Source organism: Bos indicus x Bos taurus, chromosome 22, assembly GCF_003369695.1.
Source record: "Bos indicus x Bos taurus breed Angus x Brahman F1 hybrid chromosome 22, Bos_hybrid_MaternalHap_v2.0, whole genome shotgun sequence".
NCBI lineage: Eukaryota > Metazoa > Chordata > Mammalia > Artiodactyla > Bovidae > Bos > Bos indicus x Bos taurus.
In genome coordinates, this window is record NC_040097.1 from 8,108,349 (window position 1) to 8,134,767 (window position 26,419).

Genomic DNA, 26,419 nt, shown 5'->3' on the forward strand with positions numbered 1-26,419 from the left:
AACTACTTAGCAATAAAAAGGAATCAACTGATGATACACATGAGAACATGGATTAATCTCAAAAACAGTATGTGGAATTGAATGAAGGCAGTCAAAAGGTACAAACTTCCAGTTATAGGATAAATAAATTCTAGGGATGTAATGTACAACATGATTAGTATAATTAACAATATCACATGTTACATATGAAAGCTGCAAAGAGAACAAATCGTAAGAGTTCTCACAAGGAAAAGTGTCTTTCTATTTCTTTAATTTTGTGTTTATGAGATGATGGCTGCTCACCAAACTTAATATGGTAATCATTTCATGACATATGTAAGTCAAATCATTAGGCTGTACGCCTCAAACTTATACAGTGCTATATGTCAATTATATGTCAATAAAACTGGAAGGAAAAAAGACAAAAACAGTATGTGGAAGGCAGACCCAAAAGAACAGACTGTATGGTTCCATTAATGTGAGATACAATAACCTGCAACTCTAATGTGACAGTAAACAGAACAAAGGTTATCTCTGGGAGGGGATATAGAAAGGAATATAAAGCAGCATCTGGATCGATGGAGATGTTCTCCATCATGATTTTGATGTTAACATGGGTATGTATTTGTTAAAACTCATAAACGAGTACACTGCAATATGTGCATTTTACTATATATAAATTATACCTCAATAAAGAAAATAATAAGAGAAATACATTGAGATAATAGTCATTCATCAACATAAACCTCTAACCTTATCAGTTTTTAAATATGACTAGAGAAGGAGTGCAGAAGAATTGATGCTTTTGAACTGTGGTGTTGGAGAAGACTCCTGAGAGTCCCTTGGACTGCAAGGAGATCCAACCAGTCCATACTAAAGGAGATCAGTCCTGGGTGTTCATTGGAAGGACTGATGTTGAAGCTGAAACTCCAGTACTTTGGCCACCTGATGTGAAAAGCTGATTCATTGGAAAAGACCCTGATGCTGGGAAAGATTGAGGGCAGGAGGAAAAGGGGACGACAGGGGATGAGATGGTTGGATGGCATCATCGACTCAATGGACATGGGTTTGGGTGGACTCCGGGAGTTGGTGATGGACAGGAAGGCCTGGCATGCTGCGGTTCATGGGGTCGCAAAGAGTCGGACACAACTGAGCAACTGAACTGAACTGAGAGAAGGAAGCAATGGCACATAGCAAAGTAGAAATAAAAATAATTTAGTCTAAATAAGAAATTATTTTAAAAGCTTCTATTCATAACAATCCAGAAATAAAGCTATAATACCAACTGAATTAAAGTGAGATTTTTCTATGAGTAACTGAAACTGAAGATGATGGTGGCTCAATTAAGAGAGTTTATTTCTCTCTTGCATAAAGAGATGTGATGGCATCTATATTTGCTCTATAAATTCCAGAGAGTCAAGTTCCTTCTGAATTTCTGTTCTATACCCTTAACATGTTCCTCATGTTCCAAGATTGCTGCTCAAGCTCCAGTCACCATGAATATACTCTAGCCAGCAAAGAAGAAAGTGACAAAGGGCTTGTTCTCCTTTCTTTGAAAGGTATCTTTAATACCTTCCAAAATTCATACTCAACATCACTACTTACATTTTATTGACCAGAACTTATTACCAAACTTAAGACAGGTGGGAAGGTTGGAAATGTATTCTTTATCCTGACACCATATATGCCCAGAAGGAAGGGTCTGAAAGAAGCCATAAGACCATCAAGTTGACTTTTTTATTCACCTAACTATTCATATGCACCTTCTCCCCATATGCAAAATGCACGATCCTCTCCTAAAAGAAGGCAAACTCAAACTTTCATGAAAGAAATCAAGAAACAGTGAAGTGCTCTGCACAATGACAGAGAGGTAATCTGGGACCACATGGTAGTGAGGGAAACAGGCCAGTAGAGACACACTGTGTGTGGTGTTGGCCGCTCAGTCATGTCCAATGCTTTGCGACCCATGGAGTGCAGCCCACCAGGCTCCACTGCCCAAGGAATTCCCCAGGCAAGAACACTGGAGTGGGTGGCCATTTCCTTCTCCAGGGGATCTTCCTGAACCAGGGATCAAACCCAGGTCTCCTGCATTGCGGCCAGATTCTTTACCGTCTGAACCCCAGTAAGCGACCCAAACTGTCCCCTCCCTGAGTCTCAGTGCTGTTCTCCATAGCCTGGCCAAGGCAGTCTGGTGCTCCAGGCTCCATAAACCTAGAAGGGGAGCAACAGAATCACACAGAAAAGTGGGGTGATGTTTAGGCATAACGCCCTGACCCCTCTCCGGCTTCCAGGCTTCTCTCTCACTCCCTCCTTCCCAGATGCAGTAGCTAGCAAACTCACCTGCAAAGGTCCCTGCAGAGATGCTAATGGCTATGAGGGACACAGAAGCAGGACCCAACTTCTAAAGCCATCTGTCCACTCACATCACATCAGATCACTTCACTCCAGGGCTTTAAAAGACCATGAATACTTTCCTAAGCTAAATGTGAGATAAGTTCTCTTCAGTGACCCCAGACCAGTAGAGATGCAGAACACACAAATGATTCTCCAAACATTTATTGGGTTGACATCAGAAGTCTCCACACTCTGTAATACTTCAACACAACTTGGGGTGAGCCTGGATGTGGCCACTGGAGCCCTGGAAAGGGGGTTCCAAGACTGGGTTGCCCCCGGAGGGCTTGTGTGGCAGAGGCAGATACTCACAGGTGGATCTACGCTGGGGAGCAGGGGACCTTTTCCAAACCTAGATAACTGAGTCACATGAAGACATGGTAGGGCCTCCTCGCTCTCTCCCAACAATCACCACACAGACCGGTTTGATAAAAGTGTCAGATCTAACACTGCTTCACCAGTGACGATGTCTCTTCTTTGCCAGATGTTCCCCATGATGTGGATGAAGCATCATGTCCACCTGGCAGATCGCTGTCCATCCAGCTGGGATGTTTTCACCCACTCCTTCCTGGCAAGCAGAGCATGGCCAAGGGGTAGACATGGATGAGGCAGGGAAACTTCCAGGGCTTCTTGCTGCCAGCTCTCTGTCATGTGAATCTCCACAAGATCAGTGGATACCAAATGGAATTCAGGAATTGGCACTAAAGTAGGAGTGGGAGGTCAGAGGCAGGGCTAGGTGTGAGACTCAGAAACAGCGGGGAGTGTGGACCAGGGTGATCACAGGGTCACCAGGAGGCCCAGGGGCAACACCACACACAGCAACAGGAGGAGCACCACTGGATACAAAGAGGCAGCCTTGTTCACCACTGCAACTAGCCACTTAGCGTAGAGAGCAGTTTCTGTGTAAACTCCAGGCGTATTGTTACGACCACAGCCAACGCCCCAGCTCACAATCCCTACCTGGACCCATGTGGTACTGTACTGACAGACCAGAGGGCCCCCAGAATCTCCCTGAAAAAGAGAAAGAAATCAAACTTCAGGAATGGAAGAGCACCCACATCAGGGCAGGCTGACTGCACAGCAAGACACTGAGAGACGGGCATCTGTGAGCCTTCCCCAGACATCTCCCAGGCCCAGATTTCCGTGATGGTAAGAACTGAGGACTGAAAAGTCAACTGGAAAATTTTAGTATCCTCTGAAGACATTATGACTGGTCATTTCCTACACTACGTGCATGTGTGCTAAGTTGCTTTAGTCATGTCCAGCTCTTCGAGCCCGCCAGGCTCCTCTGTCCATGAGACTCTCCAGGCAAGAATACTGGGGTGGGTTGCCATGCTCTCCTCCAAGGGATCTTCCCAACCCAGGGATCGAACCCAGGTCTCCTGCGGCTGCTGCACTGCACACAGATTCTCTACCACTGAGCCACCAGGGAAGCCCTCCTATACTACAGTGGTTGTTAAACACTTCAAATACGACCTCTGCACTGAGCCCCTTAATCCGTACACCTAGCCTAAGTTTCTGTAGAGCTCCTGACCATACAGCCAGCTGACTCCATATATTAAGCTACACTCTCAAGACATCCCACATACTCATCCCAGCTCATGCAAACACTGCACATCCTTTTCCAAAACTGCTCTGGTGCCCCCCACCAACCAGCTCAGTCAGAAACTCAGAGTCCTCTTCAAGCTCTCCCTCACTCCCATCCTCACATGCAATCGGTTACCAAGAACTGATGACAATGTGCTTCAGATCCCCTCCACCCCTCCATGAGCCCAGGTCCTGCCTGGGGCTCAGCACCATTGCCCACATGGAGAAAACAAACTCCCGGCCTACAGGCCTGCCTGGACAGGACCAAGAAGCGCAGCACAGCACTGCAGGCCACACGTTCTGACTCCAGCCCCTACTCTGGCCATACTGGCCTCCTCATTGCTCCAGACTGGAAACCCATTCCCTAAACAAGACCGGTGCTTCAGACCTTGAGCCTCGAACTCACTGCTCCCTCTCCCACAGTGATGTTCTCCTCTTGCCAGGATCCAAACACTCATCCTCTGAGACCTGTCCCCCGCTCAGGAAGCTGCTCAGGGCAGAGGGGATGCTGTGGGCCCAGGGCTCCTACAGGCACTCCCAGAGGCCCTGGAACTTCTGTCTCTGGAGGGCCCACATCTGTATAGTAAGATGTATAATGTCTAGGTGGCTGGGTTGTGAGCTGGGAGACTGAGCTAATGTGGGTGAATGCTGAAACTGGCACAGAAGTGCCCATAGAAAGAACTCAATTACAGGAACTACATGATTATCATCATCACCCCCAACTTCACTGCATCCTGGCAGCACCCCCAGGATGTAGGGCTCCTCCCTATTGGAGAAACAGGCCAGGCCGGCTCATGGGTATCATGAGGGGTTCTCCCCTGAATCTCCTTAAGTAAAGACTGAAAGATAAGGTGGGAAATAACCCAGGCCCTGTCACTGGGGAAGAAGGATACAGACGTGGCAAGGGACCCATGAACTTACCTGACAAGAATCTTTTCCTATACTATTATAGCCGCAGATCACTCCTTCTTGTACTAAATCCTTATCTGTTCGTAGGGCCATCTGGAGCAGCCCATTACATTTTTCATAGTACATGATATACTGGTCGATCTCCTGGAGAACTTCAGACACAAGTGGGCCTTCTACAAACAAAGAAGAAACTCGGCAGGTGATAGATCTGCACAGGTGAGTGATAAGCCCCCAAACACCTTAAATCCCACCTCCCCCCCGAAGAAGGCATTATAGAGGTCATTGTCCCCATCTGACAATGGAAGAAACTGAAGCCCCAAGCTGGCAAGGGGAGAAGAGAAGGTAGGAACCAAATCCACAACAAAATAAGGAAGAACAGATCAGGACAGGAAGAGGCAAGCCTGACCATTGTGAGAAATGATAACCAAGCATCTGCCACTCTGCGTATCAATAGTAATCATGAAAGGCATCGCATACATTGGCAAAATGCCTTTACTTTAAAGCAGAATCACAGATGCTCAGACAAGGAGCACCCGAAAGCAACAATCCAGGCTCTTTCAAGAGATAAGAGGCCCTATAGCCTCAGCAACAGGGGTCTTCTGGCTCTGCCAAGACGCCCAAGGACAGAAAGTTCCCTACACACCAAGGCAAGTACTTCCAGCAACAGACAGCTCTGACTGGCAGACAACTCATCACATCCTGAAGAGTTAACCCTGGAGAGAACTCCAGAGCATCCGGTTCTGTCCCCAAGGAACCTAAAAATACCCCCAAACCAGTCAGACACACTTGCCCACAAATCTGCAGGAGACTTTGCCCATGTATTTTTTCTTCAGAGGACAGCTCTGGTTCCCAGGACTGGTGCCTTTCATAAATGGCTGGCATCAAATATTTGTGTTGCAACAAAAGATTTCAATCAATTTCTGGGCTCCAGCCATTTGGGAACCATTAACCTGGCTGCTCCCTTACCCACCCGCCAGGTGGTAGCCTCTCCCACCCCACCACTTTAGTGCTATTGCTTACTCCAGGGATAAGGCTGCCCCCCTCTACCCAAGGTTACTACCTCCTCACCGTCTCACCAAATTCTTGCTTCCTTCCCCATCCGGTCACCCAGCACCTGGTCCCAGCTTGCACGCGGAAAGTCTTCTCAGGGATGCATATAGGCTGGATAACGCCAGTGAAATTTACAGGGTAGCGGAGCCGGAGAAGAGCAAGGTCATTTTTAACGGTTCCACTTGTTGAGAACTGAGGGTGAACGACGACGCGGCTGACAGGGACCACCAACCCTGATAATGTACCCTGGAGTTTCCGATCTCCCATCATGACACTGTACTGGTAACGGCTGTGGGAAGAGGACATGTCCCTCATAGAGACCCTGGGAAGCATCCTTTGTGCCTTTCCACACACATCAGCTGTTTCCCAATCTGGCCCCAACCTCCCTCACCACTCTCTCCATGCCCCTATCCCCAAAATCCCCTCCTAATGACTTTCAAAATGGATTTGCTACAACTGGATTTGATCATCAAATTAGCATTCCTGGTAACAAGACTACCAAAATGCAGAATCTCTCCCATTTTGATTGTGCGGGCTTTGGTTTGGTTTGGTTTGGGTTTTCTATCAACTTGCAGGGCAATAGAAACTAAAGGGTGTCTGAGGAGGGCAGGACTCTGGCATCTCCACTGTCATTACTCACCTTAAAATACAGTGGCCTGCAGTCAGCACCCACCTCTCTGTGACGAGGGAAGCTCCGCACACATGTCTGTTACGGACCCTCAGGCTCACCTGCCAGGGCCACTTCCCTTCCTCGCTGTCGTGTCCTCCCAAGATTTTCAGGAACACTTGGCCGCACGCTGGGGTGAGGACAGGGTGGCAAGGAGAACCTCTGAGAAACAGGCCCTGACCCCCGGGAGCCTCCGATACAGCCAAGAAGGCCATGTCCTCTTAGGCTCCAGGGCAGCGCTTCCAAACCCGCAGGCCTTGGATCCGCACACGAGGCTCACCGCCACCCCCCCCCCTCCCCCGCCTTGGGTTCCACAGCAGGGCTGCGCTGATTCAGACCCCAATCCTCCCAAGCTCCTGAGGAGCAGCAGCTCCCACCCTGGCGCCTCAGCCCGCCCCTCCGGACGCCCAACGCTGAGAGTCACCTAAGCTAAACTCCACCAACTTGGGGACTTCGGAAGCGCCTCTGAGGGGTGGCTGGGCCACCGTGCGGTTCTTCGCGTCGCCTCCCGAGGGAGCTGGAGGGGGCAAGGACGTAGCCGACCCATCCTCCGAGGCCTCCGTGAGCCAGGGTTGAAGGAGCAGAAGCCAGACCAGGAGGGTGTGGGGGCCGCCCAGGGACGCCATGGGCTCCGCGATAGCCTCCGCGCTCTGCGGCGCCCCCTCGCGGCTGGCGGCTGAGTAGCAGCATGGGGACCACGGCGCATCTGGCTGCTGCAAGCCGGCCTGAGAGCGCAGTCACGCTCTCGCTCTCAGATCCTCATCCGAGACAGTCTCCACCCAGAAATCAGCCCAAGACCGAAGGGTTAGAGTCCATCTGAGGAGACTGTCCTTGCTAGGGGCCTGCCAATTTAATGTTTTTGAATTGTGGTGCTGGAGAAGACTCTTGAGAGTCCCTTGGACAACAAAGAGATCAAACCAGTCAATTCTAAGGGAAATCAACACTGAATACTCATTGGAAGGGCTGCTGCTGAAGCTGAAGCTCCAATACTTTGGCCACCTGATGCAAACAACTGACTCACTGGAAAAGACCCTGATGCTGGGAAAGACTGAAGACAAAAGGAGAGGAGGGCAACAGAGGATGGGTGGTTGGATGGCATCACCTATTCAAGGGACATGAACTTGGGCGAACTCTGGGAGACAGTGAGGGAGGGAGGCCTGGCATGCTGTAGTCCATGGGGTCGCAAAGAGTTGGACATCACTTAGCGAGTGAACAACAACAATTTAAAGGCAGGTGCTTCCTGACACCCCTGCCCTTCTTGGTGTGGTACCTGGCCTGGAGCTGGTGAGGATGGGCAGTCTAGGAATTTGCTGAGGAGCCCTAATTCTCCATAACGGTTTCTCAAGGCACGGCTCATTCACCAGACCTCGACTTGGAGGTAGGGGGACTGCAGATGAAGTGGGCTGGGCAAAGGACCTGGCTGCCATGGCTTTTTCCATCATGAGGATGGATACCTTTAAAAATGAGCCTCCAGCAAAGACACCTGTGGGTCAATCCATTCTTATTAGCTCTATGTCCCTGATATCTATTTGTCTTTGTTGCTTAAATGCTTCTACCAGGCCTCTGCCTCTCTGGGTTTCATTATTCCTGTCCAAGTCAGGGGAAAAACAATACTAATGCTTGAGTTTCAGTACTTCCCACTTTTCCCAGCCAAAAGAGGATTGCCAGTTACAATGTTTTTGAGGATGTGGGTGTTCCTCTCACAATTTATTTTCAATGTCTTGTTGAGGGGGTTATTATCTAAATTCCTCTTTCTCTGCATTTCTCTCTACATTAAGCCAGGAAATTTCTGGCATATCAACTTCCTTTTGTACAGTCTACTACTGCATTCAGGTTTAAGACAACCCAATAAACAGGTATCCATAGAAGCATTCCTACTTGCCTGAACCACCAAACTGAATTCCAAATTTCTAGCAAGTGCACTCTTCATAAATTTGGCCCCAACCCTACCCAATCAAGAACCCCTCAAATCCAGTCGTATCCATATACCCTTGTTTGTTCCCATGTAGATCAGCAAAATCTTGCAGTTCTTTTTGTAAGGAAGCCTTCTACCCTGGGTTATACTTTGCCCCTATCCTAGAACATGCTGGGATCTTACACTAGTTATTAGGTCTAGAAGCAGTGAAGACTGGGTGGTATAGGGAGAGAATTCAGTTCAGTTCAGTCGCTCAGTAGTGTCCGACTCTTTGCGACCCCATGAATCACAGCACGCCAGGCCTCCCTGTCCATCACCAACTCCCGGAGTTCACTCACTCATGTCCATCAACTCAGTGATGCCATCCAGCCATCTCATCCTCTGTCATCCCCTTCTCCTCCTGCCCCCAATCCCTCCCAGCATCAGAGTCTTTTCCAATGAGTAAACTCTTCGAGTGAGGTGGCCAAAGTATTGGAGTTTCAGCTTCAACATCAGTCCTTCCAATGAACACCCAGGGCTGATCTCCTTCAGAATGGACTGGTTGGATCTCCTTGCAGTCCAAGGGACTCTCAAGAGTCTTCTCCAACATCACAGTTCAAAAGCATCAATTCTTCGGCACTCAGATTTCTTTACAGTCCAACTCTCACATCCATACGTGACCACTGGAAAAACCATAGCCTTGACTAGATGGACCTTTGTTGGCAAAGTAATGTCTCTGCTTTTTTAATATGCTATCTAGGTTGGTCATAACTTTCCTTCCAAGGAGTAAGCGTCTTTTAATTTCATGGCTGCAGTCACCATTTGCAGTGATTTTGGAGCCCCAAAAAATAAAGTCTGACACCGTTTCCACTGTTTCCCCATCTATTTCCCATGAAGTGATGGGACCGGATGCCATGATCTTCGTTTTCTGAATGTTGAGCTTTAGCCAACTTTTTCACTCTCCTTTTTCACTTTCATCAAGAGGCTTTTTAGTTCCTCTTCACTTTCTGCCATAAGGGTGGTGTCATCTGCATATCTGAGGTTATTGATATTTCTCCTGGCAATCTTAATTCCAGCTTGTGCTTCTTCCACCCTAGCGTTTCTCATGAAGTACTCTGCGTATAAGTTATATAAGCAGGGCAACAATATACAGTCTTGAAGTACTCCTTTTCCTATTTGGAACCAGTCTGTTGTTCCATGGCCAGTTCTAACTGTTGCTTTCTGACCTGCATATAGGTTTCTCAAGAGGCAGGTCAGGTGGTCTGGTATTCCCATCTGTTTCAGAATTTTCCACAGTTTATTGTGATTCACACAGTCAAAGGCTTTTGCATAGTCAATAAAGCAGAAATAGATGTTTTTCTCGAACTCTCTTGCTTTTTCCATGATCCAGCAGATGTTGGCAATTTGACCTCTGGTTCCTCTGCCTTTTCTAAAACCAGCTTGAACATCTGGAAGTTCACGGTTCACGTACTGCTGAAGCCTGGCTTGGAGAATTTTGAGCATTACTTTACTAGTGTGTGAGATGAGTGCAATTGTGCGGTAGTTTGAGCATTCTTTGGCATTGCCTTTCTTTGGGATTGGAATGAAAACTGACCTTTTCCAGTCCTGTGGCCACTGCTGAGTTTTCCAAATTTGCTGGCATATTGAGTGCAGCACTTTTACAGCATCATCTTTCAGGATCTGAAATAGCTCAACTGGAATTCCATCACCTCCACTAGCTTTGTTTGTAGTGATGCTTCCTAAGGCCCACTTGACTTCACATTCCAGGATGTCTGGCTCTAGATGAGTGATCACATCATCATGATTATCTTGGTCATGAAGATCTTTTTTGTACAGTTCTTCTGTGTATTCTTGCCACCTCTTCTTAATATCTTCTGCTTCTCTTAGGTCCATACCATTTCTGTCCTTTATCGAGCCCATCTTTGCATGAAATGTTCCCTTGGTATCTCTAATTCTCTTGAAGAGATCTCTAGTCTTTCCCATTCTGTTGTTTCCCTCTATTTCTTTACATTGATCGCTGAGGAAGGCTTTCTTCTCTTGCTATTCTTTGGAACTCTGCATTCAGATGCTTATATCTTTCCTTTTCTCCTTTGCTTTTCGCTTCTCTTCTTTTCACAGCTATTTTTAAGGCCTCCTCAGACAGCCATTTTGCTTTTTTGCATTTCTTTTCCATGGGGATGGTCTTGATCCCTGTCTCCTGTACAATGTCACAAACCTCCGTCCATAGTTCATCAGGCACTCTATCTATCAGATCTAGTCCCTTAAATCTATTTCTCACTTCCACTGTATAATCATAAGGGATTTGATTTAGGTCATACCTGCATGGTCTAGTGGTTTTCCCTACTTTCTTCAATTTAAGTCTGAATTTGCCAATAAGGAGTTCATAATCTGAGCCACAGTCAGCTCCTGGTCTTGTTTTTGTTGACTGTATAGAGCTTCTCCATCTTTGGCTGCAAAGAATATAATCAATCTGATTTCAGTATTGACCATCTGGTGATGTCCATGTGTAGAGTCTTCTCTTGTGTTGTTGGAAGAGGGTGTTGGTTATGACCAGTGCATTTTCTTAGCAAAACTCTATTAGTCTTTGTCCTGCTTCATTCTGTATTCCAAGGCCCAATTTGCCTGTTACTCCAGGTGTTTCTTGACTTCCTACTTTTGCATTCCAGTCCCCTATAATGAAAAGGACATCTTTTTTGGGTGTTAGTTCTAAAAGGTCTTGTAGGTCTTCACAGAACCGTTCAACTTCAGCTTCTTCAGTGTTACTGGTTGGGGCACAGACTTGGATTACTGTGACATTGAATGGTTTGCCTTGGAAACGAACAGAGATGATTCTGTCGTTTTTGAGATTGCATCCAAGTACTGCATTTCGGACTCTTTTGTTGACCATGATGGCAGAGAACTGGTGTGCCCTTATTATGTAATTTACTCACATGAGGTCATTACAGTGTCTGTAAGGCAGAGAGACCAGCCTTATGAAATGGGAGGAGGTGCTGTTTCTGTTAGCAAGAGAGGCTCAATGTGGCTGGGCGTCAGGGTGTCCTAAATCTATCCAAATGTATACCCCCTTGTAAATTTTCAGGGTCTCACTCCCAAATCTATGGCCTAACTTTTTCATAAGAGTGCTGATGAATCTCTTAATTCAGTTGATGTTGAAATTCAGCAAACCCAAAATAATGAGCCCTAAACCCCGTGCTCCACAAGAAGCCACTGCACTGAGAAGCCCACTCGGCACAACTGGAGAAAGCCCATGTGCAGCAATGAAGATGCAGTGCAACCAAAGCTAAATTAATTAATTTTAAGACAGAAAAACCAATTGCAAATTTTCTATTAATGGTGAACTACAATGATATTTTATGTGTTTCATCGTTTTTTTTTTTTTTTTGCCACATGGCATATGGGATCTTACCGAACTTCCCCAACTAAGGATCAAACTCGCCCCCCTGTATTGGAAGTGCAGAGTCTTAACCACTGGACCACCAAGGAAGTCCCTATACATTTCATCTTTAAGAGTACATTTCATGCGGAGAAGTGTCACCAAATGCTATTAACCCATGAACATAGGGCTTGAAGCAAAAAAATCTTCACTTGAAAGGTATTTGTTGAGTTCTTTTGGATTCTTCTCCAGTCATTTGCCTTTTATCCTGTCATTACATTGCAAATTAATCACTTCATTGAAGTTTAGGTGGAAGCCACTCAACCACCATGTTAAGTAGATTTTTGAAATATGTAAATCTCCTTTGCACTGACATTGAGGTACAAAAACTGCCTCTGGAACAGTAACAGAAAACTCAGAAAATATATCTACTGCAAATGTGCGTGGAAATGCCTGTCTTACATCTTGTTTTAGCTTTGGACAGCACAGGGACTTTATAAAGTAGCTAATACAACTTGTGATTCAAAAAATGTTACTTATCATCAAAGTGATTTACCATAATACAGATAATAATGGGCTTCCCAGGTGGCACAATGTTAAAGAATGCAGCTGCCAATGCAGGAGACAGGAAACACGGGCTCAATCCCTTGGTCGGGAAGGTCCCCTGGAGTAGGAAATGGCAGCCCACTCCAGTATTCTTCCCTGGAAAAGTCCATGGACAGAGAACCCTGGTGAGCTACCGTCCATAGGGTCGCAAAGAACTGGACACAACTGAGCAGCAGCACACACACACACACACAGACAACGACACAAAACTAATCGAGGATTGGGAAACACTGTCACAAGGCACTTGCACTACCTGAGAAACGAATACCAGTATTTGAAAGAAGAGGACTCATCTCAAGATACTCACTGTAAACTCAAGGGAGACCAAAAAAGGTAAATACTGCAAGTAAGACAACAGTGGGCCTTCCCTGATGGCTCAGAGGTAAAAATCTGCTGCAATGCAGGGAACACGGATTTGATACAAGGTTCCAGAAGATTCCCTAGAGGAGGAAATGGCAATCCACTCAGGATTCTTGCCTGAAAAATTCCATGGACAGAGGAGCCTCACTGGCTACAGTCCATGGGGTTGGAAAGAGGCGGACACGACTGAGTGATTGAGCAGAGCATGAAGACAATAGTGAGGGAAAAACAGAATCACAAAAAAGACTCCATCGATGTAAAGAGAAGGGGAAAGAGAGGAAAAGAGAAAGAAGAGACAGGAGAAATAGAAAAAACAAGCAAGCTGGTAGATTTTAATCCAACAATAACAGTACTTACACCAAAGGTAAATGAATCTATTAGATTACATTAGTAGTTTTATTAATTCATGTTCATGTCGTATTATATGAATTAAGACAGACTGCAGAGATTTTTTTTTAAAGCACAACTATTTATCCACATTAAATATAGACAGGTTATAGGGGAAAGTATAGAATATAATACATAATGCAAATACTAATCGAAAGAAGAAATGGCTAGATTACTATCAGGTAAAGTCAACATCAGAACAAAGAATATTGTCAGGGATAAATAAAGACAGTAATTGCATAGTAATAAAATCTAAATATGTTAGGATCCTAAATGGAGCTAGTAACAAATCTTCAAAATTTACAGAGCAAGGGCAAAAAAAAAAAAGATATTATGACCACAATTAGAATTTGGAACTTTAACATGTCTTTCATAATTGATAGAAAAAGTATACAGAGAATTAGTAGGCATATATAAGATCTGCAAAACACTATCAGTGAATTAGACCTAATTGACATTTATAGAATACTCTATCCTAACAGCAACAGAATATATCTTTTTTTGAGTGCACATGTAGAATACACCAAAATACAGCATATTATGGGCCATTAAACAAATGGCAGCAAATTCAAAAGAATTAAAATTGTACAAAATATGTCTTCAGATTATAACAGTATTAAGCTAGAAACCAATAATATAAAAATATCTAGAAAATTGCAAAATGTTTAGACAGATATTAAAACTTTAATTTTGTACTTCCAGAATGGCTGCGTGAGGAACTTGATTGATTCTCTCTTTAGAGAGCAAGCTATTTATAGCTGGTGAAAATTATTTAAAAAATAACTAAGTTCTCTGGAAATTGGCCTGAGAGGACACAGAAAATTGAGAAATATTTATGCAAGAAAATCTAAAAAATCTTGGTGAGAACGAAGAGTTCTTGGCAAGAGTCTGTGGTATGTGAGCCATGACCAGCTCCTATCCCCACTCCTTAGCTTCATATTATGGAAATGTGCTCTGGGCAAGTGGCCAAGTCAACTGGGTCTCCCTCTCTCCCAACTATGGTTTCACTCAGAAGTAGATAGCTGTGTCTTTCACTCTCCCAAGACCAACTGCAGAAGCTCTATTCTAGCAGGCACGACTAAGAAAACCTTCCTTCCCTCACTTAATTCCTGCTCAGAGCAGAGGCTCTAGTCCAGGCAGAGCAGGCTAAGAATCCCAAGTCTTCAACGGCCCCCTCCCAGTTCCCTCCCAGAGCAGAGATTCCAAGCTGGAGCAAGGGAGATACCATCTCACTCTCCAGTGCCCACTCCTGGAACAGGAGTTTCACTCCAAGAGAAGCAGGCTGCCATCCACTTCCCTAGCTCTGCTGCAATAGCTCAAACATCCTGCCCAGGAGAACAGGCTCTGTGACTCTGGTTGAAATAACTGAATTATTATTATCTGGAACAAAGGGTGGAGAAACTCATGCCTAATGGAGTTGTTAAGAACAAAAGACATCTTCCTGGTGAGCACTTAAGAGAGCGGCAGTAGCTCCATGATGCTAGTGACAGATTAACAGCAGATTAACCAGAAGTTGAAAAGAGAAAACCAGTGAAAGAGGTGGCCAAGAAGAGTTCTCCTGGAGGCACACTCATCCCCGGCGGGGCGGCGGGGGGGGGCGGTCTAAAACACTGCGTATGTGCTAGGCTATGCCAACTCAGGAACAATAAGAGCAGGAAGTAGGGGTTTCCCTGGTGGCTCAGTGGTAAATAATCTGCCTGACAATGCAGGAGACACAGGTTCGATCCCTGATCTGGGAAGACCCCACAGGCTGCGAAGCAACTAAGCCCCTGCGCCACAACTACTGAGTTTGTGCTCTAGAGCCGGGAAGCCGCAATTACTGAGCCCACGCACCCTAGAGCCCATACTCCTCAACAAGAGAAGCCACCGCAATGAGAAGCCCAAGCACCACAACTAAAGAGTAGCGCCCCCTTGCGGCAACTAGGGAAAACTTCGTGCAGCAACTAAGACCTGCTGCTGCTGCTGCTGCTGCTAAGTCGCTTCAGTCGTGTCCGATTCTGAGCAACCCCATAGACGGCAGCCCACCAGGCTCCCCCGTCCCTGGGGTTCTCCTGGCAAGAACACCGGAGTGGGTTGCCATTTCCTTCTCCAATGCATGAAAGAGAAAAGTGAAAGTGAAGTCGCTCAGTCGTGTCCGACTCCTAGCGACCCCATGGACTGCAGCCCACCAGGCTCCTCTGTCCATGGGATTTTCCAGGCAAGAGTACTGGAGTGGGGTGCCATTGCCTTCTCCAACTAAGACCTAGAACAACCAAAATAATAAATAAAATGATAAAAAACATAAGGGCACGAAGTAGAGCAAATATAAATGTGCTTCCCAAACCAAACACAGATCTATCAGCAGAGGGCAGAACCCTTGCTAGTTCAACGGATCAAAGCACAGCCTGCACAATGAGCTTTTCTGACCCAGAGGCAACTCCTAAAAAGCCCAGCTTAAAAATAAAATCACACTCATCCATAGTTGGCTGAGAGGCAGTGCACATACCAAAGGCTGTATCTTTTAGGAATGAATGGACAGGGAATTTCCAAGTTTCTAGTCATCAGATGAACATGTGGGGGAAAAGTAAATTCCCTAAACGGTGAAAACAGTCTCCAAGACATGCACACATTTCCAAAGGTAAACAGTGAAAATAAAACTAACCAAAGGGGCTTACACACAACCAGTGACCAATAAGAGGCTTATGCTGATCCACGAGTTAACACTAGGAAGCCAGGCTACAAAATAAAAATAAGGAAAAAAAAAACAAACAAACATGAGCAGGGATATCAGAGGCTGCAAACTGAGAGGGAAAGAGACTTCACAAAATTATCTCACACAAATACTAAACAAACAGACAAATGATCACAATCCAGGGTAACCAGGGTAAACAAATGATCACAATCAGTATCCAGGTTTGTACCACATTATCTGTGATGTCTGCTATTCAATGAAAAAATTACAAAGCATACAAAGGGATGAAATAAAATTTTGAACATAAACTTCTTTCTCCACCTGTTTGAGCCACTACCCCCTCATCTTTAGCATGCACTGTGTATCTGCATCATATAACTAAGTCCATTAGAAGACACGGGAATGCCTACTCACCAAAACAAAAGCAATTTCCTCCTGACACCAGAAGGTAACTCCTTAGGAGATAACATTCCTTTCTCAATCCTGTAAGAGGTCGCAGTAACCCTCTAACCTTACTGGACTACGTAAATTGTCAATATGTGACTCTGTGCATAAACCTTTGTCTCAAATCTTATATAACTGTGCAATGACCTCTAAGAGGCAGAACAACACAGTCCGGAGAACTTTCTGAAAGACTGTCTCCTGGATTATAATCCTCAAATTGGCTCAAACAAAAGTTTCCATTTCTTTCTTAGACTGACTGATTAATTTTTTTTATCAACAAAAGATACACGACAGTTTAACCAATACATAGGAAAACAAGCAGATAACAGAAACTATCTTTTAGGGACCCCATGTGTTGAACATAGTAGACAAAGGCTTCAAAATAGTTATTTTAAATATGTTCAGAGAAGAAAAACAAAATAAGCATGCACACACATACATACATACATGTCATCTCAACTGAGGCAAGAACATTCCTTTCTTTGGGATTCCCTAGTGGCTCAGACAGTAAAGTGTCTCCCTGCAATGCGGGAGACCCAGGTTCGACTCCCAGGTCGAGAAGATCCCCTGGAGAAGGAAATGGCAACCCACTCCAGTACTCTTGCCTAGAAAATTCCATGGATGGGGGATCCTAGTGGGCTACAGTCCATGGGGTTGCAAAGAGTCTGACACGACTGAGCGACTTCACTTTCACTTTTCAATACTCTTTTATGATCAAAAAAAAGGAGTAAACTAAGAATAGGAAGAAACCTCCTCAATATGATGAAGGCCATATATGAAAAAGCCACAATGAGGGGCTTTCCTGGTGGCTCAGTGGTAAAGAATTCGCCTACCAATGCAGGAGACATAGGTTCAATCCCTGGTCCAGGAAGATCCCACATGCCATGGAGCAACTAAGCCTGTGTGACACGACTGCTGAGCCTGTGCTCTAGGCCCAGGAGTCACAACTACTGAGCCCGTGTGCCGCAGCTACTGAAGCGCGCATGCCTAGAGCCTGTGCCCCACAACAGGAGAAGCCACCTCAATGAGAAGCCCGAGCACTGCAACTGGAGAGGAGCCCCACTCACTGCAACTGAGAAAGCCCGCGCAGCAGTGAAGACCCAGCCCAGCCAGAAATAAGATACACACATAAAATTATATATAAAAGAGAAAAACCCACTATGAACACCATACTTAATGGCAAAAGACCTAAAGCTTTTCCCCTAAGATCAGGAACCAGACAAGGATTCCCACTTCCACCACTTCTATTCAACATAGTATTGAAGGTTCTAGCCAGGCAATTAGGCAAAATAAAGGCACCCAAACTGGACAGGCAAAAGTAAAATCATCTCTGTTCACATGATCTTATATATAGAAGTCCCTAAAGATTCCACACAAAGAAAAACCCTAATAGAGATAACAAATGAATTCAGAAAAGTTGCAGGATATAAAATCAACATGCAAAGATCTGTCACATTTCTATACACTAATAGTGAACAATCAACAAGGAAATTAAACCAAATATTAACCAGAAATCAATGACAGCTTAAATATCAAACTGAAAACTCCTAGGGCTTCCCCGGTGGCTCAATGGTAAAGAATCCACCTGCCAATGTAGGAGACACGGGTTGGATCCCTGATCTGGGAAGATCCCACATGCTGCGGAGCAACTAAGCCCGTGTGCCATAACTACTGAGCCCACGTGCTGCAGCTACTGAAGCCCGTGCCCCCTAGAGCCTGTGCTCAGCAACAAGAGAAGCCACCGCGATGAGAAGTCCTCAAACCGCAACTAGAGAAAGCTCGAACAGCAACAAAAATCTAACACAGCCAAAAATAAAGAAATAAAAATTTTCATACTCCTAGAAAAAATTATAAGGGCAAAATCTGTGTAACCTTGAAGTAGGCAAATACTTTTGTGACGTAATGCGTGCTTAGTCACTCATTCATGTCTGACTCTTTGCGACCCCATGGACTGTAGTCCGCCAGGCTCCTCTGTCCATGGGTTCTCCAGGCAAGAATGCTGGAGAGCGTTGCCATTCCCTTCTCCAGGGGATCTTTCCCACCCAGAGACTGAACCTGTGTCTCCTGTGTTTCCTGCATTGCAGGCAGATTCTTTACCTACTGAGCCACAGGGGAAGCCCCTTTGTGAAGTAGACACAGAAACAACTGATAGAAGAAAAATTGATAAATTGGACTTTATCAACATTAAAGAATTCTGTTCTTTGAAAACTACTGTTGAAAGAATGAAAAATTCAAGGCAGAGATTGAAAGAAAATATTTGCAGTACATCTATAGGACAAAATATTTGTATCCAGAATACATGAAGAATTCGTACAACTCTGTAAGAAGACAAACGGCCCAGTAAAAACAACAAAAGCCAAATACTAGTGACAGGAAGCAGAGCAGTGGTTGCCTTGGGCCAGGGGGCAGAGGGAAGAATGAACTGTGAAGGGACACAAGGGCACTTTTACAGGGGATGGAATTGTTCTGCATCTTGATTATTGTGGCTTTACAAATATATCTCTCTCAAAGCTAGTCAACTATGTGCAATTTACTGCACTTAAAAATACACCTTGCTAAAATTCATTTTTAAAAATAAATAAAATCAGGATTAAAAAAAGGAAATGACAAAAACAAGTCTACTTGCAATTTATATCAAAAAGAATAAAATACTTAGAAATGCATTTAACCAAGAAGGTGAAAGTATACTGAAAGCTACAAAAACTTCCTTTAAGGAAATTAAAGATTTAAACAGAAAGGCATCCTATACTGAAGAATAGGAAGATAGAACTGAGAGCTCAGAAAAAAAAACACCTCACATATATAGTCAAATGATTTTCAACAAGGGTGTCAAGAACGTTCAGTGAAAAGAGGATAGAATTTTCAACAAACTGCGCTGGTACGACTGTATATCCTCAGGCAAAAGAATGAAGTTGGACCCTTACCTTACACAATACACAAAAATTAACTCAAAATGAATCAAAGACCTCAATGTAAGAGGTAAAACTATAAAACTCTTAAAAGAAAACATAGGAAAACATCTTCATGAGATTGGATTTGATGGTGATTTCTTGGGTATGACTCCAAAAGCACAGACACAAAAGAAAAAACAGATAAACTGGATTTCATCAAAATAACTTTTGGTTTACAAAGAACACTATTAGTAGGGTTGAAAGATAGTCCACAGAAAGAGAGAAAATATTTGTAAATCGTATATCTGATATGGGATTAGTATCTAAAAACATAAAGAACTCCTACAACTCAATGACAAAAACCCCAACAACCCAATCCAAAAATCAACATAGGTGGTGGGATGGGGAGGGTGGGAGGGAGGCTCAAGAGGCAGTATATACACATATATATATATACACACATACTTATGGCTGATTCACATTATTGTATGGCAGAAACCAAGACAACTTTGTAAAGCAATTATCCTCCCATTAAAATTAAAAATAAATAAATTTAAATGAACATAGAAATTGAGTAGACATTTTTCCAAAGAAGATACACAAATGGCCAGTAAGCACATGAAAAGACATCATGTCTTTTACCCAACATCACTAATTATTAGGAAAATACAAATCAAAACCACAAGATATTACTTCATACCCATTACGATGGCTAAAAATAAACAATCTGAAATCAACAACACAGAAAATAACACGTGTCAGTAAGGATGTGAAGAAATTGAAACCCTGTGCATTGTGGAGAGGGAAGAGGAAGGACATAAGGGGAGACAGTAGGGAGGCAAGCAGAGGGGGTGCAGGGAGGGAAAGAATGGAAGAAGCTGAACTATTTATACACAGGAAAATCAAAACGCATCATTTGCAGAAGATACAATTGCTTTCTAAAACAAATCCAAACAAACCACCTGAAAAATTAATAAAACTATACAAAAACAAACTAAGAGGGCTGGGAGAAAAGATCAATATACAAAATCAATAACTTGCTATCTGTAGCAATAATAAATTAGAAAATGTAATAGAAAAAAAAAGATATTGCATTAAAGATAGCCGCACACTTTTTTTTTTAATACCTAGGAATTGGCACAAGGCTTTGCACCGTCTGCCTGTGTTCCTCTGATCTTTTTATTTTTTTAACTTTTATTTTGTATTGGGATATAGCCAATTAACAAAGTTATGATAATTTCAGGTGAACAGCAAAAGGACTCAGCCATCCATATACATTTATCCAGTCTGCCCACAAACTCCCCTCCCATCCAGGATGCCACATAACAGTGAGCAGACTTGCACATGCTATATAGTAGGTCCTTGTTGGTTATCCATTTTAAGTATAGCAGTGTGCACATGTCAATCCCAAACTCCCGATCCTCTCCCCCATCCTTCTCCCTGGCAACTGAAAGTTCATTCTCTAAATCTGTGAGTCTATTTGTTTTGTAAGTAAGTTCTTTTGTATCTCTGACCCTTTCTTACCTCTCTCTTCCTCATTCACAGGGCTCCAACCCTACTGGCCTCTTCCATATGCCTCACTGGCTCCTGCCTCCTAGCCTCTGCACTGGCTGTTCCCTTTGCCCCCAGATAACCACACAGCTTATTTCCTCACCTCCTGGATCTATACCAGGATCAGTAAATTTTTCCTGTAAAAGGCCAGATAGTCAATATCTTAGGCATTGTGGGTTGAGAGACAAAAATCTAGTGTATGCAGGTACTTAGATAACAAGAAAGAAAATGAATTTCCACAAAATGTATATTGATGAAATTTAATACACAACCAGAAGAACTGAGTACTGGGTTTGTTTTGGGTTTTTTTTTCTTTTGGTTTTGGTTGGGGTAATACAGGTCTACTAAGAAGAATGGAATTCTTTAGGGGGATAACATCAAAATTAGTGTTCCCTATCATGGAAATGATTGCAAATGCTCTTCTGGAAAAACTATTCTTGGCTAAGAGGTGGTGAACCAGATTTGGGGTGTACTCAGAAGGCAATAGCACCCTACTCCAGTACTCTTGCCTGGAAAATCCCATGGATGGAGGAGCCTGGTAGGCTGCAGTCCATGGGGTCGCTGAGAGTTGGACACGACTGAGCGACTTCACTTTCACTTTTCACTTTCATGCACTGGAGAAGGAAATGGCAACCCACTCCAGTGTTCTTGCCTGGAGAATCCCAGGGACAGGGGAGCCTGGTGGGCTGCCAGATGTCTATGGGGTCGCACAGAGTTGGACACGACTGAAGCGACTTAGCAGCAGCAGCAGCAGCAGCAAATGTCTCCTCACTGAGGCTTTCCCAGGACACCCTCTCAAAAAGTGTGCCCCTCTTCTCTGCCCTCTTGATCACCCTTATCCTCTAATTTTCTCTGTGGCACTTCTCACAATTTGAAATACTATATGTTTTACTCAGTATATGTGGGCTGTCTTCCCCCTCCATACGTAAACTTTCTGGGGACAGGGTTTCTATCTGTCTTGTCACTGCTGGAGTCCCAGCACCAGAACAGGACTGGCACACAGCAGGCACTCAATAAGCATCTGTTAAATCAATGAACGAATGAATAAAACTCTGGGGAAGAGAAATGAGCAGAGTTGAGATCAGGCACCTGTAAGAGATCAGAGCACTGCCTGGCACATGCTTTGCTCGGTATTAGTGTTACTGTTGTTCCTTTCAGCGGGGGCCCAAGCATCCAGAAAGTGTAAGCCCCAAAGCAAACAAATCTTCCAGCCACCAGATGCATCCATCGCTCACCTATCCACCTGCTACAACCCCTCTCCCTGTCCCCCAAGAGGGTTCCTGTCCCTCCACTGAAATCTGTGTCCTCCTCTGGCTCTCTCTGTCCCTCAGCTACAGACGGGGCTTCAGGACCAGTTCCCAGGGGCCCTCGCCCCCTCCAGTGCCTCTAACAGAGTCCCTACTCACTGCCAGGGATGCCTGGTACCCAACCGTCTGATTCCACTCTCCATTCTGGCCCCCACCCCACCTCTTCATTGCCTAAGTATTCTGGGCCCCCATCTCTCAGCCTGACTAACTGCACCTCACTCTTCGCTTTCTCCTCTGCAAAGCCTTTCCTGACACCCTTCCCTTACGGGGTGTCCTCAGCTGTCTATGCTGGCCCTTCACTGAACACTCTCATTCCATCAGGACATCTGTGCTGCCCTATTTATCTCCCCACAGGCCCTTCCTTTACCTCCCCAACTCCGCTCCAGAAGACCTAGACTTGACCCTTGGCCCCTTAGCTCTTGAGAGTCCCCGCCTCCAGCCCCCTGGAAATTACTTGTTCCTGGGGTCCATTTGCTCCCCCTTGCTGGTCCTCTCTCTAATCCCACAACAGCCCCATCCTACAGGGGAGGAAATGAGAGGTCAGAGGTTAAGCGTTTTGCCAGGACCACACAAGGAGGCAGGAGGGAAGCGGGACCCTGGGCAGGGCTGAGGAGGAGTGGCGCCGGCAGCACTGGCCTGGGGTGCACAACATGGCAGACAGACGGAGGGACAGATTTTTGGATGAGCCAGCCGCTCGGCTGGGGCTGGAAACCAGAACGCCTCCTCTCTGCAAGGCCAGGCGTCAGGGGCTCACCCTGAGGCGGCTCCCCCGCCCGCTGGCCCACCGCCAGCCGTCATCCCCGTGAGGTCAGCCACGGGGCCGCGATTTCGGGGAAATACCAGCTCCTTATTAAAAACAGGCGGTGGTCAGGCCCCTGCTGCTTTCCCAGTAGAAACTAGGCTGTTTGTTCCAACAGGAACAAGAGTGGGCAGGGCCGCGCGGGGGCCAGAGCCGCGGTACCTGGCGGAGGGTCCAGGCGGGCCTGAGGAACGGGAGTGAGGTGGGGGTTGGCTTCCCACGTCTTGGCGAAGGCAGCCGGTAAGGGGACTGCCACCCAGCACATGACCGCTGGGTCAGGGGCCGGGACCGGACACCGCGCGCGAGGAAGACGTGACAGGCTTCCCGGCAGCGGGACCTCAGCTCCAAACTCCGGGAGCCTGCAGCGCCAGAGACGCGGGCGGGTTGCTAAGCCCCGCCCCTTCCGGGTGCAGCCCCGCCCCCCGTCCCGCGGGCGCCCACTCGGCTGCGAGCCGCCGGGCCCTGCAGGGGGCGGCAGAGGGCCGTGCTCCACGCTCCGGGCGCCGGCCGCCGGGCATCTGGAGCGCGTTAGACCTGGGCGGCCGGCGGCGGCGTGAGCTCATCCCGGCCGGCCCGCTGCGGTTTCCAGGCGCGGCGGAGGGAGCAGAATACAGAAGCTTTGCGCCGCTGGCCCCCCGGGGGAGCGCGGCGGGAGCCGAGCTCCTCTGGGATGTGGGTGTGAGCCGGGGCGGCGGCAGTGTGTGTGTGTGTGTGTGTGTGTGTGTGTGTGTGTGTGTGATGTGGGTGGGTGTGTGTGATGTGTGTGGGGGTGATGTGGGTGTGATTGGGTGTGAGCCAGGGCGGCAGTAGTGTGTGTGTGTCCCCGCAGGAGAGATTGCCTATGATAAGTTGCACACATCACAGCACATACTCCTCATTTTACAAAAAAGAAGCCTGAGTGCAGGGGAGAGAGGAGAGGGCCGGCTGGGTGACACATGGCTATGACTCCAGGTGCCCCGCCCCTCAGCCTGTGTCCGTCTGTGTGCGTGTGTGTCTGTGTGTGTGTGTGTGTGTGTGTGTGTGTGTGTGTGCCCGCGCGCGCGCGCGCGCGCACCAGCGATGAGCCGGCCCATCGTGTCCCACAATGCCAGGGTCAGTGCCGGAGGTGGCCAGGGGGCGGGGTTCCTTCCCCCCATAAGACATTCTTCCTGGTCCCTGCCCCATCCCCTGCCCACCCCGATCCGCGCAGGACCTTGGCATTCATTTCCTTCAGGAAGCAGGGAGAGACTCCTTCACACAGAACCCTGGTGAACAGTGACACACACGTAGGTCCAGACTCGCACGTGGAGCACACACTACATAAGAGAAAACTTTCAGTTGTCAGGGCTCCCCCGAACCGGGAGGGCCAACAGGCAGATTGCAAAGTGGCGACAAGCTTTGGAGGGGCCTCTTGGTGAGATGCCCCCATCTCACCAAGGGAACAGGAGGGGCTGGAGGTCACTGAACCCTGCATCCTGGGGGCTCCAGCTCCCTACAGGGTGGGGGCACTTGTGGGCTGCACCAGACGGAGGGGGAAGCTAGGGCTGGAGCAGGCAGCTCTGAGGATCCAGGGTTCCCCTAACCCATCAGGCTGGTCCTTCCCTTGGGCCCTCACCTCAGGCACCTACTGTCCCAGCTTTGGGTGGTCATTGCGCCAGCTGTGCTGGAAACGAGGGACGTGGCCCAGCACCCGCCAGCCTTCCTGGCTGGGCTTGAAGCTCTGTCATGCCCACATCCTCCTCTCCTTGCCCCACAGCTGGGCAGAGGCTCAGAAACAAAGACCCTGCCTGCAGGACGGGCCACAGGGCTCCATCAGCCTGCTCACTATTGCTCCCTGGGCCCAAAGCACACATCTGCAGGGGCTGGTGATGCTGGGCTTGCTGGGAGCTCTGGGCCTCTGTGACCACTCTGTGTTGCCACCTGTTTAACACTGAGGCCATCCTGCCCTGGCTAGGCCTTCACGGGAATGTAAACTGTAAAGGGCTGTGCATCTATTGTGTCCCCAAGGGTCCTCAGCTCCCAAGACACTGGGGCCAGCTGGGTGAGATATTTTTTTTTTTTTTTTAACTGGAATGACTCTGGTTTGCATAACCAGAGATTCCAAATTACTTAGCAAAACATGTTTGCTTTTTAATTAACATGTGCTTGAAAAACAATGGTTTTAATTACAGTGGGTGGGGGAGAGAAGGGATGCTGGGGGAGAATACTGCAAGTTCCAAGGCCCTAGTCAGACTTCTTAAAAATAAAATGGGGTCTTTGCTCCAAGCTGGCAGAGGCTGAGAGGCCCCGATCCTTGGGGAGCCTTAAAAACATGCCTACCTGACTTCACCCTCTACAGCTCCCTTTCTGGGCGTTTACTCTTTTGCTGATGGTTTACTCACTTACCCACTGTTTTCCTGGGCCCCTCAGGAAAGGGGTGTTTTTTTTTAAGAAAGCAGTCTTGGGGAGTAGGTGAGTAGGGGTCCATCAGACAGAAGGAACAGTATGAATGAAGATGGAGAGTGTAGACCTTGTTGGGGGAACATTAAGTTTACTGGGGAGGGAGGGAGAGGAGGTAGGGGGAAGTGACCCATAAAAAAGCCAAATGCCCCAGACTGGTGGGCTGGAAAGGCGGAGCTGGTCCCAGGGCCTGCTGAGGTCCGAGCTCTGGTGAAGGCGCCAGGGGTGGTACTGAGCTGGGGCCAGGAACATAGGAGTGGACGGAGGTGAGGCCACAGGAAACAGGAATAGGCAGAGCAAGGGGAAGGGCTGTGGAGACTGGAGACAGGAAGTGGCCTGGGGCTTGGGGGCTTGCTGGTCGGATGCTGGTGGGCTCCGTGGATTTGATCGGTCCAGCAGGGAGCCAGTGTTGACCCCACCATCCTGCAGGCAGGAGACACCTACCCGGCAGGTATTCAGTAAATGCTTGCAGAAGGGCGAGGATGAGAAGCTCCATCCAAGTCAGCCATACCAGCTCCCCCACTGACCATTCAGGGCCAGCACTGGGGTGCAGCCCCGTACAGGGGTCAGCGCGGAGATTGGGCAGGACCCCCTCCCCTCACCCATGCAGACAAAGGGAGGTTGAGAGGAAGCTTTTGGGGAGTGAGAGTACCCCCAGGGGTAGGGTTAGGTGACCTCGAACCCCGAGCTCCCAGTGGCCCATTCAGGACCCTGTTTCTCATTAGGGGCCTTCTAGCCTTCCCCAGCCAGCACCCCCACATGAAACGTGCCTCACTGTACTTAATTAATTATGTGCAGGGTGGGAGGCCCAGTGGGTGGGGGTTATTTTTTCCCCTGAGCTCAGACATTCCTTGCTTTATTATTCTCCACATTTCAAAGCAACTGTCGCCTCCCCTACCCCCATCGCACCCTCCCACCCTTGCTCCTGACTGCCCCCAAACCCCCCCAACCCGAAGCTCAGACTCCAGAAGTAGCCTCTCCAGGGCTCAGAACAGTTGAGGTTCCCACACCTCCAGCCCCATACAGGAGGGAAACAGGCCCAAAGAAGAAGCCCCAGAGCAACCTGCAGGGGACCCCCCTCTCTCACAACACTGCCTTCCTTGCCTGGATTCACCCCTCCAGGCCTCCTTCCGCA

The 26,419-nt window shown here is 47.0% G+C and overlaps 1 protein-coding gene across 2 annotated transcripts; it reads right to left on the bottom strand.

Annotated features, from left to right (window-relative positions):
• Window positions 1–2,517: 2,517 nt before the first annotated feature.
• On the bottom strand, window positions 2,518–23,223 carry LOC113880764 (serine protease 42-like). Of its 2 annotated transcripts, none has more exons than XM_027523304.1 (5): window positions 23,029–23,223; window positions 6,557–6,713; window positions 5,943–6,205; window positions 4,879–5,039; window positions 2,518–3,381 (listed from the first exon to the last, which is right to left on the bottom strand). In XM_027523304.1, exons 1-5 carry the CDS (start codon window positions 23,129–23,131, stop codon window positions 3,148–3,150), a joined length of 918 nt encoding a protein of 305 aa, XP_027379105.1. In that variant the 5' UTR covers window positions 23,132–23,223; the 3' UTR covers window positions 2,518–3,147. The 2 variants fall into 2 exon arrangements, with proteins under 2 accessions (XP_027379105.1, XP_027379106.1); XM_027523305.1 differs by lacking the exon at window positions 23,029–23,223 and adding an exon at window positions 7,008–7,502.
• Between the last annotated feature and the right edge of the window lie 3,196 nt (window positions 23,224–26,419).